At 39.5% G+C, this 18,075-nt stretch overlaps 1 protein-coding gene across 6 annotated transcripts in view; it reads left to right on the top strand.

Annotated features, from left to right (window-relative positions):
* The first annotated feature begins 876 nt into the window (after positions 1-876).
* pot1 (protection of telomeres 1 homolog) overlaps positions 877-18,075 on the top strand; it is a 75,355-nt gene continuing 58,156 nt past the window's right edge. Inside the window, exons 1-4 of one of the 6 annotated variants that reach the window (XM_028004272.1) lie at positions 877-897; positions 10,882-11,015; positions 12,053-12,125; positions 13,034-13,134. In XM_028004272.1, the coding sequence (XP_027860073.1) occupies positions 10,896-11,015; positions 12,053-12,125; positions 13,034-13,134 (294 nt within the window). In that variant the 5' untranslated portion in view covers positions 877-897; positions 10,882-10,895. Of the gene's footprint in view, positions 898-6,911; positions 7,983-8,002; positions 8,109-10,881; positions 11,016-12,052; positions 12,126-12,821; positions 12,911-13,033; positions 13,135-18,075 lie in introns of those variants that run through there. The other 5 variants (XM_028004301.1, XM_028004291.1, XM_028004259.1 and 2 more) reach the window with 5 other exon arrangements.

Genomic DNA, 18,075 nt, shown 5'->3' with positions numbered 1-18,075 from the left:
GAATAACTTTTCTACATAATCACACTTGTTCTATGAACTGCTGGTATAAGTTTCATATCAATAGGATAATATTTGAGGAAAATAGAGGGGGCATGCATATTGTGGCAGGCTAATAATAGGCTCTGCCAAAAAATGCATCCCCTGCTAAAATGGAGAAATACAGAGTTATGAGTGGAATAACTTTTTCTACATAATCACACTTGTTCTATGAACTGCTGGTATAAGTTTCATATCAATATTATAATGTTTGAGGAAAATAGAGGGGGCATGCATATTTTGGCAGGCTAATAATAGGCTTTGCCGTAAAATGCATCCCCTGCTAAAATGGAGAAATACAGAGTTAAGAGGGATTTTACCTTTTCTACGTAATGACACTTGTTCTCTGAGCTACTTCTGTAAAGTTTCATATCAACAGGACAATAGACAGGGGATACAAATATTGGCAGGCTCAGAAATTAAAATCATCCCCCTTACATTAATAGACTAGACAGTAAAGGGTGATATAAAATATTCTACACAACGGGCTTCTGTTTTGTAATGCTTTAAGCCATTGTGTCAAAAGAAAAATCGGGGAATTTCAAGCCATCTGCGGAGACCATTTTCATCAGACGCTGACTGAAAAACGTTCGACTCAGATGTTTCAATAAAGCTATAAAAACCGTATTTATTTCAATTAATCTGCGAAATAAAACCCACCGTTTTATGTCTTACATGATTAAGAAACGTGATAATGTTACGAATATCTTCAAAAATGTCCTCTTCGGTCATATTTCAGTCCGTTTTCTCATCAATATACGAGAGTTTAGAGCGATGCGCGCTCCCGCGACAGGGGATGCAATTCTCGGCAGGCATGCATTTCTGGGCATAACACCTGTTGGTGCTACTCTTTCTGGTTTGGTGCATGATTTTCTTTTGTTCTTTTTGTTTGTTTTTTGCTGTATTTCTTTTGTAGGTAGCCTCCCTGATTTGCACTGCCATCTTCGAGGTGAGCCATAACTGTTATTTTAATGTGTAAATGGTTTCAAGTTGGTATATTTCTGATTAACAATTGTGTAATAAATAAAATTAATGAGTTGGGTGAGATTGTCTTAAGCCTCGTCTGTAGCGGGCCTGTGTGCCTTATGGTTAACTTTTTAAGTAGAATTATTGCAACCTTACATTTATTAAATTAATGGTCGTAAATTCAAGTTGCCCATTTGAATCACACTGGTACTGTCACATATGCAAAAAATGTAACTGCCAGTATTGAATATGAATTCACTGAATTCATACAGCGCATATTAGTTGCTATGTGATGCATTGTGTCCATCATGTGCACCATCATTTATTATCAGATATATCTATTAAATACGATTTAAAATAAAGCTGAGTAAACTGATGTTTGCTACATAAATTCTCCTTCATACAAATCTATAAACGGTTTCTGTTAGTTCTGTCAAGATGCAAGAAAGAACAAATTTCTCTACTATTGCTCAATCGTTTTATTTTAACTATGCTGTAGGAGCCGTAGTTTGATGACTGTTATATCGCCAGAACAGAGGTAATTAGTTCAGTTTCTGTCGCTTGTTTAACTTTTAAGAATTGCAGTGCGCCACAATAGAGGTGCAATAAAGCTGATAAACAGGTGAACAACAAAACTAGACAAAACCACTTCTATTCAGCTGGTTCTCGTTCTCTGTGTCGGCATTACGGTTGCCATGGCAACCGACAGACAGCTCAATGAGCAGATAAAGCGGAGATTACGTTCAATCCTATCAGGGGAATCAATTGCTGGGTGATGCGCATAACGTGCGAAATTCAGATGGAGGGCCGGAAGGGGATTTCTCTGGTTCAAAACAAAGTAAAATTGACCACGACGAGTACGCTAATGCCCTAAATAGGCTGAAACAGATGAGGCATCTCGAAAAAATATGCGTATATTTAGGATATGATCCGTATTATCTCGGTAAAAAAAAAAAGACTTATTTTATAATCTTGAGGATTTACCTGCATCAAGGCGATCTATATAACTAACTATCTGGAGCTGCAGACCTCATATTATACAACGAGCCAGGATAAAGTTTTCAAAAACCTGGAGAATACAATTATTTAGTTTCATTTTGGGTCAACCATTTAAGATCAAAAGAAGCATTAAATGACTGTTGACTTGTTTCTGCCGGGTGAGTAGTGAATTGTGTTATTTTAAGTAATTAGTCTATGATAACGACGCTAACAACAAACTAACCCATGTTATTTCTATGAGCTTAGACAGGCACGTGCAGGGGAAGTGGGGGCGAGGGGGACTTGAGCCCCTGCCCTTTTTATCCTTTTTATCCTACTGCCCTTTTTGAGTTTTTTTTTTTTTTTTTCAAAAACAATTTTTTTTATTTTTAATCTGTATGTCAGAAGGGCTGTTCCTGCCCCTTAGCAATAATATTTAGCTAAATATAATAATTTAGTAAAAATAAACTAGTCTGCCTGCCCTCAGTCTAATAATGACTCTCAGAGCCTCCATGTTGTTCAGACACCGGGTCTGTTGAGAATTTGTTTTGGGTTTAAGCAGGATTTGCTTAGGACATAAGTCCTAAAATAATATAAATAATATCCCAAATAATAATATTTGGGATATTATAATTTAATATAAGTAACAATTTTAGTTGCAGTTGTTTCATAAATCTAGTTAAATCATAAATCAGAAGTTTTTTGATGACTCAGCGGTTGTCGGGTGTATAGGGGATAGAGGGGATGGGGGGTACAGGACACTGGTGGACAGCTTTGTGGAGTGGTCTGACCAGAATCACCTGAGGCTCAACATTAGTAAGACCAGAGAGATGGTGATTGACCTCAGAAGGAAGAAGACACCTTCACGGCCACTGAAGATCAAAGGGGAAGTGGTGGAGGAGGTGGAGGATTACAAATACCTGGGAGTTGTAATCGGCAACAGACTGGACTGGGCATCTAACACTGACGCTGTGTGCAAGAAGGGGATGAGCAGACTCTATTTTTTAAGGAAGCTGACATCCTTCAATGTGTACAGCAAGATGTTGGAGACCTTTTATCACAGTGTTGTTGCCGGTGCCATCTTCTTTGCTGCTGTGTGTTGGGGAAGCAGCATCAGAGCCAGCGACTCTAATAGACTAGACAAAATCATCAGGAAAGCTGGCTCTGTACTGGGACTAAGGCTGGAGTCCCTGGAAACTGTGGTGGAGAGGAGGACACTGAAGAAGGTTCTGTCTATTATGGACAATAAACAGCACCCTCCCCACCACATAGTGGACAGACAGCGGAGCACCTTCTCACATAGACTGCTCCAGCTCCGCTGTCGTAGGGACAGATACAGGAAATCCTTCCTGCCACATGCCATCTCACTGTACAATAAAAGCTAAATCATTGTTCTACACTAATCAGTCCGATTTTGCACAACTGCACTATGGCACACTTGCTGTACATATATTTACATATACATATCTGCATTTTTTTTAAATCTTTGCAAGGACTGCTCTTAAGTTGCTTTTTTTATTAACAGCGTTTCATATTTTTACAATTTATAGCATTTCATATTTTATTTTTATTTTATCTATAACTACTACTCAGTGGTAGTTGTTATTGTGTCTTGCCTCTATGCTGTAACTGCAAAGTAATTTCCCTGCTGGGATAAAGTACTTCTATTCTATTCTATTCTATTAGCATTTGATAGTTAGTATCTGGTTCAAAACCAACTATTGTGGACCTTTAACAGAATGGACTCTATATCCCATGATGCTTTAGAACTGAAGAAGAACTTGAGGTTAGAGGAAGAAGTGAACTTAGGACCGTTGGTTTCCGAGAAAAGAGCTATGTTAGCTGAATGCCTACACTCTGTCGTATATCATTATGTATGGTTCGTTCATCCTTTTTTTATTCACTAAAGTTCATCTTAATAATCCATCTGACTCCTTTTCGTCTTTGAATTAGTCAAATATACAACAGGGTCCATGGTGAGGAGGAGGAGGCGGCTCTGTGTCCTCTATCAAATTATGGGCAAGAATATTTTTTCATACACTGGTTTGTGAATAAAAACATAGGTCTGATGTTGACGTTAGAAAAACTGTTTCTATTTATATTTTTATAATAGTCCTTGCAATAGCAGGACAAAACCCGCCTCGCCCCTAAACACAAATGCTGCAGAGAAAACTTCTGACTCTGCTTCTCCTTAACGTTTCTACCAGGCGGTTTAAAGCTGCTGCTGACAGGATCTGGGCTAGAGGTTCACGGCTGTAAATAGAACTTATTGCAGAACCTCAAGTGTTAAAGGAAGATTCGGCCCAGAGCATTTAAGAGTTCACAAAATAAACATCAGAGAAAATATTGTAGCAATAATTAGATCCGCAGCAAAAAGCCAAACATGCCACAATGAAATGAATCAAAATGTCCCCAAAGCATTGGGGGACAGATAGGGGCTACTGGGGGATTCCAGATAGATTCCAGAGATGCGCATCGCAGTAGCTGTTCATGCAGGGCCGGCCCAAGGTAATATGGGGCCTTAGACAGAACCAGCCTCCCTCCGGAACCCGTCTTACTAAGAACATCAGCATCGCTGTGAGAGGGATACCAGGTTTATTGGCAGAGTTTAAAATCAATCACTGATTATTGGTTATTTGCTGTGATGCATTTGTGAACTAACCCAATTCAAACACAAAGATTACACCATATTGTAGCCATGGTAACACAACAATCAAACTATCAAGATGATTCTTTAAACTTTTACAAAGTAAACTTTCTAATTAAATCCTAAATGTACTATTTATTTTTCAAAGCTGAATGCATTAAATAAAATGTAATAACATTGTCATTCTCTATAAATGATGCTACAGGTTTAGATCTATGGTCTGTGTTACAATTAAACCATTTCTAGGGGCCCCTGAGTGTCTGGAGGCCCCTGAATGTCTGGAGGCCCCTGAATGGCCCCTACCAGCAGCTACTGAGTTTTCTTTGCCTTAATATCCCAGTCTTATAATTCTAGGTCTTAGAGGTGCTAACATCAAACTATTATATAGAGTTAACCCCTTTGAGGTTTTTTATCTATAAATCATTCTGCAGCCAGGTTGTTCTAGAAGTTAAATAGATATTATTAGGGCTTCATTAGTAAAATGGCAGCAATTTTGCTTATTTCATAACTTTATAACCAGAGACCTTCTCTCCTCTGGTCTGTTTAACAGCTACAGTCTCAGATCAGCTCAGCCCTCCAGGACTGTCAGCAGCAGAAACAGCAACTTTATACTTGTTGGGGAAAATATACACTATATTTGCTTTGCATTTCCCCGCATGATGGCAATGATATAGTAGGATCCAATTAGATTCTTGATTAATATGGGTTGTTGCTATGTTGTATGGAGTTTTTGTTCAATGTGCCCCTTTTTTAAATTTGAGCCCCTGCCTCTCCATAGGTCTCTGCACGGCCCTGAGCTTAGATCTCCTGGTATTTATTTAGCTTATGTAAACCCAAATTCATACTGGAGTTGTATATTAATGATGAGTCGTTGTAGGACACTGGATTCAGGTCCAGTGTAGGTCAACAATTAGCAACGATCTACAGAAACCTCATGTTCATGTCTGGCCATGAATATACACTGCCTGGCCAAAAAAAAAAGTCGCCACCTGGATTTAACTAAGCAAATAGGTACAAGCCTCCTATTGGATAAGTACTGCATAGGCGATTATCTTTCAGCTGGCAACAAGTTATTTAACCCCAGCTGAATGCAATGAGTAACTCCTCATTTCTTAAACAACCATGGCAAAAGACATCCTGTGGTCGTGGAAAAGACGGGTCACATCATTGGCATGCATCAAGCAGAGAAAACATCTAAGGAGATTGCAGAAACTACTAGAATTGGGTTAAGAACTGTCCAACGCATCATTAAAACCTGGAAGGATGGTGGGGAACCATCGTCTTCCAGGAAGAAATGTGGTCGGAAAAAAATCCTGAATGATCATGATCGGCGATTACTTAAACGTTTGGTCAAATCAAATCGAAGAAAAACAACAGCAGAACTCAGGAGTATGTTTAATTGTGAACGCAAAAGCATTTCCACACGCACAATGCGAAGGGAACTCAAGGGGTTGGGATTGAACAGCTGTGTAGCCGTAAGAAAACCTCTAATCAGTAAGGCAAACCAGAAAAAAAGGCTTCACTTTGCTAGGGAGCATAAAGATTGGACTGTGGAGGAATGGAAGAGGGTCATGTGGTCTGATGAGTCCAGATTTACCCTGTTCCAGAGTGATGGGCGCATCAGGGTAAGAAGAGAGGCAGGTGAAGTGATGCACCCATCATGCCTAGTGCCTACTGTACAAGCCTGTGGGGGCAGTGCTATGATCTGGGGTTGCTGCAGTTGGTCAGGTCTAGGTTCAGCAACATTGTGTGCCCAAAGAATGAGGTCAGCTGACTACCTGAATATACTGAATGACCAGGTTATTCCATCAATGGATTTTGTCTTCCCAAATGGAACGGGCATATTCCAAGATGACAATGCCAGGATTCATCGGGCTCACATTGTGAAAGAGTGGTTCAGGGAGCATGAGACATCTTTTTCACACATGGATTGGCCACCACAGAGTCCAGACCTTAACCCCATTGAGAATCTTTGGGATGTGCTGGAGAAGGCTTTGCGCAGTGGTCAGACTCTCCCATCATCAATACAAGATCTTGGTGAAAGATTAATGCAACACTGGATGGAAATAAATCTTGTGACACTGCAGAAGCTTATTGAAACAATGGCACAGCGAATGCAGGCTGTAATCAAAGCTAAAGGCGGTCCAACAAAATATTAGAGCGTGCGACCATATTTTGGTGGCGACTTTTTTTTTGGCCAGGCAGCTCTTGTATGGCTGGGTAGGTTATTTTTAGTTTTAGTTTTTTTTTAGTTTTTTTTTTGGCATGAAAGTCCCACTGAATAAACATTTTTAGCTGTAGATTTTTGATCCACTTTTCTCCTCTTTTTTCAGTAAGTTTTTAAAATTTAACTCCCTTGTGACCAACTACCTTCGAAACACGAAAATAATGTTTATCTTTCTCTCTATTAGAACGGTTGGAACAACCGTACAGGACACAGACTTTAGGCATTTTGATGCTGGATCAACACAAATAAATGGGCTGCATTTAGTTCGGCCCTCTATCTACATTGGGTGATGTCAGTGCTACATAATCTGAAACCCAGCAATACCAAAAACAAACATTTCCCACACAAAAAAGTACGCAAAAACACCAAAACAGAACAGTCTGTTACATTATGTTGTCAGGCTTGATGTTTATATAAACATATATAATCACAATATATATGTTTATATTGTGGTTATTAATATATTTTCTGCTGAACACAGCGGCAGTTGATTAACTGATTTAAACATCTGCTCTACTGATGACTTGGTGTGTGGGTTGTCCCACAAACTTTTTCCTCACTTGTTAAATGTGAAACCTTTTAACCTTATTATCTATGGCTGTCATAGGGTTGAATTAACAGCTAAATATTGCGTCCTTTTTTCAGATTCTTTGCATGATTGTAGTATTTTTCTGACCACCGATATTCCTGACTCAATAGATAGCAATGGCGCGTGTGTGGCGCACAATAAATCACGTAATGTCCAGTCCAGTAATATACAGTACATCCATCCATATATATAAATGCTGCTGCCTCAGTGCTCTGTCCTTCTCTCGCACATGCCACTTAGCAGTAGGTGTCAGGTTGCATTGTGTTGCATTCTATGTTGTCGGGAAAAATGGATTCATGCGCTTACTGTCCTATTTGCCATAACTATTTATTATGCTTTGGTTGTTTTTTTCTTTGACTAAATGTGGATTGTATAGCTTATTTCGTCTAAGTTTATATTTATAGTTTCAAATCTTCTATCTTAAAGTAGTGGTTTGTGTTTTCCATTTTTAAGTTTTGGTTTCCTTGTGCGCATGCGCATCGGAGGAATTTCCTGCCTGTTCGAAACCAGGGGAGGGAAAGCAGTTATTTCCTGTAGACGTAAGTTGTCCTTTTTTTATTGTCATTGTAGTTTCCAGGGTTTCAGGGAAACATAAAGTTTACATGGAAACATATTCTAAAATGGTTTAATACTGGATAAACTTACACATTCGTCAACGAGCGTGGGTGAGACCAAACTCGGTTTAAAAATTATCATGTTTTGCTTTGCAAGAGTTACCGATAAGCCAGCATTGGATAATAACCGTACTTCATTTAGTTTATTATTTTTGACAAACTATTCTTACTTACGGCCCTAGATTTCTTTTCTGATTCAAAATGAGGCTTTAATGGGGATTTATTGGGTCTTTTTAGTCTCGGATTTCACTGGAAGCTGGGATTTCACTGCTTCAATAATAGGCATATTTACATTGAAACGTGTTCCAATCTGTACGTTATGATTTACCGAAGCCAACTGTATCGTTTTTGCAGTTTAGTGACGTTTTGTCACTAAACATGACTAAACGTCGTGTTTACTTTTAGAGAACATTATGAACCAGCAGCAATTCAGGGGAAAAGCTCTGGAGAAGCTTAAAGCAAGAATAGCTTCTAAAAACAAGATAAGTGAACTGCAGAACATCTTACAGCGGTAAAGCTAGCCGCCTTTTCGAAAATGACAGTAAAGTCAGCCCGCACTCGACTTTCACGTGCGCGACGGTGTTATAGATTAACTGGTGGCTAAATTAACTGGTTGAAACCTATGCGCGCCGCAGATGTTTCTAAATTGTAGGTGGCTGTGTTGATGCCTGTTGAAAAATACTACTTGTGTGACAAAACCGTCTTCAAAACTTTACTATAAATCCCATTTGAAGCAAATATGTTTAATGTTGCACGTGAAAATTATGTTTCAACACAAGTTTCTACAGAGCAGCATTCAGTGCGCTTCGAAAACACCGCATTGGAGCAAAACCAGATCAATGAGTAACACGACAATTCCATTCACATTCAGGTTCACCAGAATAAATTAATTTCATCTCATGAACAGCCACAATGTAAACCTAAGTGGAAGGTTTCTGCTTTTTGTAACCAGCACTGATCAGAAAAACATTGGAATTGACTCTCAAGTATCTGTAATGTGAGTTACTTAACACTTCTAGCCTAGTGTGTGTTTTTGGCTCAGATCCTGCAATGCAACCTCACTGTTTCTGAACTTTTTTTTTAGCGACACTACCCACAGAAAGTGTCGCTAAACAATGAGGTTGGTGTCATCATATTTAATAAAATTTAAATGACATACCTGATGGTGTTGCTTGTGGTGTTTATGTGTCCAAATAGAGAGGAATATAAAGTAATGTCAATAAGTTATACTGTAATAAAATCTCATCTAAATGATATCAAGTTAACAGCCAATTTTGTAGTTGGTGGTGACAAAAGTTGGTGGTGATGGCCTGAGGCTCCTACTCAAAGTGCCTAGATGGAGCAGTGCCAGCCACATGTTTGCACATAACGCTGTTCCCACATGTGCAGCTGCGCTCAGGAATCTCATGTATAAATGTATGTGTAGATTACCCGTGTCATACAATAATATAATAGCAATTTTAGTAAACCCTGTTTTTAGTACAGCGAGATTTTTCTCAAGATTGTGGAAACATTGGCGTCATCATTTATTTGTGGCTCAGTGACTGTCATGTTTCTTTTTGTTTTTTTTATTCTTTTTGTTTTACTATGGACCTCTTTTGTGTCTGAAATAAAGATTGATTGATTGATTGATTGATTGACAAAACAAAATTATAATAATAAACGTTCCTACATTACTGTCAGATACCAACAGATTATGAGTCATATCTACAGTTTTTGTCTGTGTTCTCTACTGGGAAACAGTTTGCAGGCTAGTGACGAGGGGAAATAAACTTAAAAACAAAACGAGCCGCATTAAGACCTGAATTAAGTAGTGACAGTCAAACGGGGTCCTCAACGCAGATGTTTGTAAACATTTATTAGGTGGTTGTGTCGTTTCCTGATCAAAACGCGACAAACGTAAATAAACGGATTAGAAAATGTCTATGATCTCTTCAAAACAATAATAATTCTTTGTATGTGAAGGAATATTAAAGAATATATTGAAATATCATTAAAATATACTACACTTCAAGAGGAGACTGTGCTAAACTATAAGAATTTGTACCCAGCATTGTTGGAGTACTGACGATTATTTTACATCTTCTCGGTCTTATATTGACTGACATGTTCTGCAAAGATGTCAATAAATGTAAACAGTTCTGATATCATGAAAACTAATTCCTTGCTCATTTAATGGAAGCCATATTATTTCGTTTACACCTTAACTGGGCTGCAGACGCAAAGCTGTGCAATTTAGTAATTTTACAATATCCTTACAGTGAAGAAGGTCTTGGAGATAAGCTGGGGCTATGCCATTTATAGCTTTAAAAACCAATAAGAGAATTTTAAAATAAATCCGATAAGAAACTGGCAGGCAATGCAGAGAAGCCAATATTGGTGCTACATGCTCTCGTTTTTTGGGTTTCAGCTAAGAGTATAGCTACTGGATTAGTGAAGCTATTGGGTCAGTGAAGGCATTAATGGATTGGACAAAGCCTATACAAGACAAGTTACACAAATATTGGCCCAAAATATGGGATGGCTGATGTGTCAGTTGACCTCTACTGATCTCCAGGTTTTATTTTATTGAACTTGTTGTACCTCAATGGAGCAGTTGTGGATGGCAAGTAAAAGAAGCCTCTTTTTGCCCTCCAGCAATGTGCGCATGCATAAAATTTCTGGATGTAAACAATAACATTTAATGTGTCCACAATATATGTATAAATGTGTGTGTGTATTTTTACATAAAAGACCTTTAGTTTTAGTATTGTGTGGATAATGCTAATATAATGTTTGCTTTGGATGAGAAATTTCTTTATTTTTTTTGTGGTTTTCATCCCAGGTCACCATAACATCATGATCGTGTATGTTATGTCAGAGGGGTTGGGGCCAGGCTCCCAGGTACCATCACACCTGACCAGGATTCCCATGGCTCTTCTCTGCCCAAACACTAACTGCAACAACAAAACAGTCAAGGTTTGTTTGAGTCACCATTTGTCTTATTTTCTGCCTCCACTAGCAGTGAAAACCTCAGAAGTTGATTAAGTCACTGCTTTAGAGCTGGGTTATGTAATCGTTTTAAAAAATGTTTTGGTTTTTTTTAACATATCTGTTAAAATTGTCTGAGTATAGGACCCATAATCCAGTTCTTCTGCCTTTTCCCAATGCTAACTACAGAAATAAACAACTTTGGTCAGAAATAACCAGTCAGAGCCTAGAGGAAGGTCTTAACTCTGTCAACCAAGCTCTTGTACACGCTGCTCACACTCTCCCTTGATCTCTGCTAACTATCTAAAGGTGCTAGTTAGCATTCTATATTCTGCCACCAGGAATGATCAGTTTAGTTAGAATTACCAATGATGATGACCGATAAAGGATTTTCCTGAAATGTTTAAGTTGTTTGCATTTAGCAGCATGTACATGAGGTTGAATGTCAGCACAAAGACCGTCCTCCTGGCTCTGATTGGTTGTTTTGACCAGCAGTGGTGCCTTTCTTCAGACATCAATAGTATCACTGGGGGGAGGTGGAGGAGATGGATCTTTTCACAGGTTATCTGTATCATACATGTGAAATTTTTTTTATTATAAAAATGATCCCAGCCGTTAGCCATCCCAGTGAAGTAATCACATTGAGGGGAAGTAAGTTTCAGGCTTTGAGTTGGAAAATTCAACCCAAAGCTTCCACATACAAATAGCACAAAGTCACTGCTAGTTTTGGGATTTGAAGGATAATGGGCTCAAAAGTGTATTAAGGTTTGAACCGACAGCGCTGTGGTATGTTGTTCTAATCTGTGCATGTTTTCTTCTTTCTTGATTAAAATGCGGAGTTGATAACACTAAAGCAAGAGAATGATTGCTGTCTCTCTCTTATTTCATTTCCACAAGCTACCTGACATCCCTGCATGTTTCTCTGATGTTAATACCAGCTGACAAGTTCTAACTGGAGTTTCTGACTAGCTCTAGTAAGAACCAATCATGTTTGAGTACTTATTATAGTGTGTTTTCTTTTCAAGGGTGAAGTGATTCATAAAGGGCCACTTGTGACGGTAGCAACTGGTGACTTGATCCTGAAAATCATCATTCATGGTAACCATTTCATTAGCATCTCTCGTATTCACCACAGTTAGTCCCCTTATAGAAGAAAGTAGTTGATGGAGGCCGTGGCCCACATAGAAGTCATTGGTCAGGGGAGGTTGTCAGCTTGGTTCCAGCCTCTGATCTGTCAACTGGTGTGCCAGTAAAACTTGAAAATAACTATGTTCCTGATATTAACCCCACACCTCCTGGTGCGCACTGTTGGTCAACTGGCTTAAAATTTGTTCCTACAGGAATGACAAATCCCTTTGCCTGGAAATATATTGGGCCATGAAACAATGTTGAAACTAAAGCCTGACACAAATCACAAAGGACTTGGACATGTCAGTCTGTACCAAGGAAGGTGTTACACAGCTCTCACAACCGTCCAACTACTGCAGACATTCATACACCTAAAGAAACAACCTACACAGATGTAAATAACTAGAAGCAACTTCCTCATATCATATCATAGAGTTTTTGTCATAGAGCTTTTGTCTTTATCATAGAGTCGTCTGTGAACTTGAGCTCTTGTGGAATTGAACAATGCTTAAATACATGCTGGAGGATTTCTAATCTGGCTGGGGAACAACTTTTTTTTCCTCAAATCAGCAGAAGAAAACAACAAATTTAGGATGTTTATACACTGTTTTCTTTCAGCCTACAGAAAGCCTGATGTAAATAATTATTTTATTTGAGGTATTACAGGTACTAGATGCAGTTAGTCAGCATGGGTTGCACCACCTTGTTACCTCGGCACAGCCACAGCAGTACAGTCGCAGTCCAGGCAGGCCTAGGTCTGTGTCCCTGTGACATACTACATATTTTAATAGTGTTCTAATGTGATATACAAATAAACCTGACTTACCTTGAAATATATTTATTGATTTGATGTCTTTTTTTTTATTCTATTTTTTCAGAAGAAGATACCATGCAGAGTGTCGACTGCCAGAGAATGTCCATAAACCTGATAATTTTTGGAGCATTAGCTGAGAGCGTCAGCCACAGAGTCAACCCAGGGGTATGTTTGTGTAATAATTTAATAATAGCGGGGGGCGTGTCGCAACAACAGCTCCACATGGCAGAACCAAACTGCTTTAAAAGAGCAATACGCAGCACCAATCATTCAGGTTACATACCACTGTCGTCTTCTACTTCTTTGTCAAACGATCCTCTTTTGTAGGTATAGTGGCTGTGGTGTGTGGGCTCGCGTTGGCGTCCAGCTGTGCGAGAAAACTCCGTTGTCGTTGTTTATTTTGCTGACAAATATTAGCGACTGTCAAACAAAGTCGCCGAGCAGCTGAATAGGGGAATCCTTGTTGACGCGCCAGCTGATCAAAAACGCCATTCCAGGATGCAATTAAGATGGTTTTATTTTGTCATATTATCAATATCCAAGAACAGTGTCCAAAAGAGCATTAAAACCGGATCCGCAGGTTTAAACAGTGATCAAGGACAAAAAACCATACTAGCATAAGGCGGTCAGCAAAAAGTAAACCTCCCCCATCACCCACTTACTAAAGTCACTAGGTCCGCAACAGGTGATCTACAATCACTAATAACACCACGTGATCCCGCCTCTCACCTATCCACAACATTCTGGCCCCTAATTATTACATCATTACACAGTAATAATTACTCATACAACACCATAACCTAAGATATACACTACATAAAAACACACGTTGAGACAACACATTCAAAAGTCCATAAAAGTCATTTTCAAATAGTCAAACAGTCATTTTTTCCTTTTTCTTCAAAATAGTCCATCCATAGTCAGTCAGTCATAGGCCAGAGGTTACCAGCACTTAGCCTACATATAGTCAGTCTGCGATGTACATCTAGTTGTGGTAAAGTCAAGTCAAAGGGTCATGTCAAGAGTTGAGTTAAGTCAAATGTGTTGTCTTCATTGGTCGGAAGTCTCCTGAAGAAGGCATATCTTTGTGATGGGTCTGCATAAGTGGCTGGTTGGGGTCTTAATCCAGACCTGACGTACAAGTCCATTTTTGTCTGACACAGTTTCTGTGATTCTGCCCATGATCTAGGAACCACGAGGTGCCGAGTCATCCATTATAAGGACCACATCTCCAGGAACAAAGTTGCGTCTAATCTTCATCCACTTTTGGCGCTGTTGAAGTTGAGGCAGATATTCTTTAATCCATCTCTTCCAGAACAGATTAGATATGTATTGGACCTGTCTCCATCGTTTCCGTGCATAAACATCATCTTTCTGGAATAAACCTGGTGGTAAGCTTGGGTTATCCTTGAGTAAGAGAAGATGGTTCGGTGTTAGAGCTTCCAGATCATTTGGATCAGCGGATTCCAATGTGATAGGTCTACTGTTGAGGATTGACTCCACTTCACAGAGAGCAGTTTGAAGTCCTTCCTCGTCCAAATGCTGTGTCTGCAAGGTGGAAGTAAGAGCTATTCTAATGGAACGAATCAATCTCTCCCATGCTCCACCATGGTGCGATCCAGCTGGAGGATTGAAGATCCACTTCACCCCTTTCAGTGACAGCACGTCGGAGATCTTTTCCTGATTCCAATCTTCGATAGCTCATCTCAGTTTGCGCTCTGCGCCCACAAAGTTGGTACCATTATCGGACCACAGCTCTTGTACTTGGCCTCTCCTTGCAATGAAACGTCGTAAGGCGTTAATGAAAGAGTCTGTGTCAAGAGATGAGGCAACCTCAATGTGTACTGCTCTGATGCCAAACATGTGAAGATAACTCCATATTTTTTCACAAGACGTCTTCCACGCTTCACTTCAAATGGACCAAAATAGTCCACTCCAACAAAACTAAAGGGGGGTTTTTCAGGGGTTACTCTGCTTTCAGGCAGGTCAGCCATTTGTTGCTGGCCTGCAGCTCCATGAAGCCGTCTGCAGATCACACACCTTGACATGAGTTTTCTAATCAATGCACCAGCACCAGAAATCCAATATTTCTGATGGAGCTCTGAGAGTATGTGGTTCCTACCACCATGACCCACCTCTTTATGGATATATTGGAGAATGAGATAAGCAATGTGAAGATCTTTAGCAACAATGATAGGGTGTTTAAAATCTTCAGACATGACAGCCCTGCTGAGACGTCCTCCAACACGCAGCACATCATCCACCAGAACAGGATTTAACCTGTATATGTGACTGCTTCGTTTGACGTTCTTTCCCTTGGTAGGATGGTACACCCCATGGTGAGGGATATACCAAACCTTTCCATCACTGCGCTCCAAGTCTGTGATTGGCACTCTTTTTGCATAACCTTTGCATAAAAGATCTTCCACAAAGGCACTGTAATCTTTGTGGAAGTCTTTATCTCTGATGAACTTTTTCTTTAAGCTTAAAGCCCGTTGTTCAGCAATTGTGCGGTTATCAGGCATCCTTATGTCTCTGTCTCTCAAAGGCAAGGCAATGTTGTAGTGTCCATCACACAAGTTTACTGTCTTACTGGCCAACTCTAGAAACTTGGAGTCTTCCTTCGACAGCCCCATCTGCTCATCATGGCTGCTCTCAGGAAAATCTATCTTGAATTGTTGCTTCCATAGGTAATCCAGTGTAACAGCAGAAATTCTGTTCATGGTGACAGTTGACAGACCACTCGTTCTTTCCCAACATTCTCGGTCAATCGGCCCATTCACTGTCCAGCCGAGCACAGTTTTAATGGCGAAAGGTCCTTCACCTTTGCTCCTAATGACCTCTAAAGGTTCTAGAGCTCTGGGCATGTTCATGCCAATCAAAAGCTCCACCTGTGCTTTGATCTCTGGCAAATGAACGCGCTTCAAGTGTGGCCAGATATCCAGATCTTGTTGCTTTGGGATGTTACTCAGGTCTACAGGCATTTTGTGCTGAGTAAAGAGGTCGGGCATGTCATAATACATGTCGCTGTCCGATCCAGCAATTTCAAGTTCAGGTAGAATGAAGCTGTCCACAACTTTCTCTTGTCCCATGGTGCGCAAGAGAATCTTTGTTTTTCTTCCAATGAGATTCAGCTTATCCAAAAGACCCACTGTACAAAAGGATGCTGAACTCCCTTGGTCCAAAAAGGCATATGTTTCCAATATCCGTTGACCTTTCTTTGATTTCACCTTGACTGGCACGATGGCAAGCTTGCAGTCCTGTTCACCGCCCCCAGTAAGACCACTAGTCTGAACTGTGTCAAGAGATTTCACTGCTTCAGCATCAAATTGAACTTCATTCTTCTTGTAAATATGGAGTATGCTTGCATGTCTGAAACCACAAATTTTACATGAAAGGCGTTTTCTGCATTCTTTGCTGATATCCCCTGTACACAGGCAACCAAAACAGATGCCATTTCTTCTAAGAAATAAAATCTTCTCATTATGAGGTTTCTTTTCAAGCAGAGAGCATAACTCCAGTTTGTGTCCACCTCTGCAAAACAAACAAATCTTCACATCAGTCTGATGGTCTTGATTATTTCTCTCAACAGCAGAGGTAGTGATGCCAAAGCTATTTCCTGTAGTTCTTGGGCAAGAAAAACGTTTCCCTCAATCTGTACTCTTGACTGATAAATTTATTGATGGAGCATCAATTAAGTTTCCAAAGACAGGATCTGTAATAATTTTGACTTGATGCTCAATAAAGAAAACAATGTCATGTTGCTCTTCAATGCTGCTTCTCGAGGATGTCACATGCTACTGTTCGCCATTTATCTTTTAATTTATATGGCAATCTTTTAATCACAGCAAGCATATTAGCAGGTGTGTTTAATTCAGAAAGATCCTGAATGTCCTCCATCGCATTACAACACCCACGTAAGAACAAATAGTATGCCTGAAGAGCTTTTCCATCTTCTGATTTAATCAATGGCCACGAATGAACTTTATTCAGGTAAGCAGATGCAATAACATGTCCATTTCCAAAATGCTCATACAGCATAGTCTTTGCTTTTACATATCCACCACCATCAGACATATCTTGACAGCTTTTGACAAGTTCATTGGGCTGTCCCCTGGTGTACTGTGCGAGGTAATGCAGGCAATCGTCAGGATCACCAGTATTTGATTCAATGACCTGTTCAAATGAGCGCATAAAGGCCTGAAAATGAAGCGGATTGCCATCAAAAGGTTGAATTTCTCTTTTGGGTAGTGAAGAGAGACTTTGTTTATGAACCAACATGCAAGTTAATTCATTTTGTTTCTCCATAATAGATAACAGATTTTCATTGGTTGCTGATTGAGCAGCTTGCTGCAGAGGCATATTCGATATGGTTCTGCTTACAGGATGAGAAGGTCCAAGAAGAGGTGCAAACTTCTTCTTTGTCACTTTTTGTTGTACAGTTTTTATTTGAAGCTCTGCATTTTCATTAACTGTATTTCTCTTTGTCTGTGGAACAAAAGTATTAGCATTAAGAGTTTCAACAGCATTTCCTTTTGTTTTAAAATAGGATTCCATTCCATTAGATTTCCGTGAAACTGAGCTTTGTACTGCAGATCCAATTTTCAGCACATTCACTTTTGCAGCAGTTGCAGCTATTTCTGATTCAAGTTGAAGCTGTTCTTTCCTTTTCCTAAGTTGCTCCTCTTGTTCTTCAATAGCATGTTTTTCTTTGAGCATATTTTGACGTGTAAGTAAAGCAGCCATTTCAGCTTCTGCCCTGAGACGTGCAGATGAAGTTGATGATACTTTGGAGCTTGACTTGCTTTCTTGATTTGAAACACTGTCTGATGGCAACACATCATCTTGAATGTCATGCTGGAGATTAGCAGATAACTGAGGCTCCATTTGTTCTTGAACCTCCACTTCTTTTCCTAATGGAGTTTCCTGTGACCGTAACATGTCAGAGGATGACCTGCTCGAGCATTTATTTGTTTCAGAAAGCCATATTTCAACATCCTCAATAAATCCTTTGTTGTATTTAGTGATACTTGAAAACCATGTATTTTGTTTATCTTTCTCATCAAGCGGAATTAAAGACAGCAAAGATTCATGCAATATAATAGC

This window comes from Xiphophorus couchianus, chromosome 2, assembly GCF_001444195.1.
Source record: "Xiphophorus couchianus chromosome 2, X_couchianus-1.0, whole genome shotgun sequence".
NCBI lineage: Eukaryota > Metazoa > Chordata > Actinopteri > Cyprinodontiformes > Poeciliidae > Xiphophorus > Xiphophorus couchianus.
This window is presented reverse-complemented; position numbering and strand designations above follow the sequence as displayed.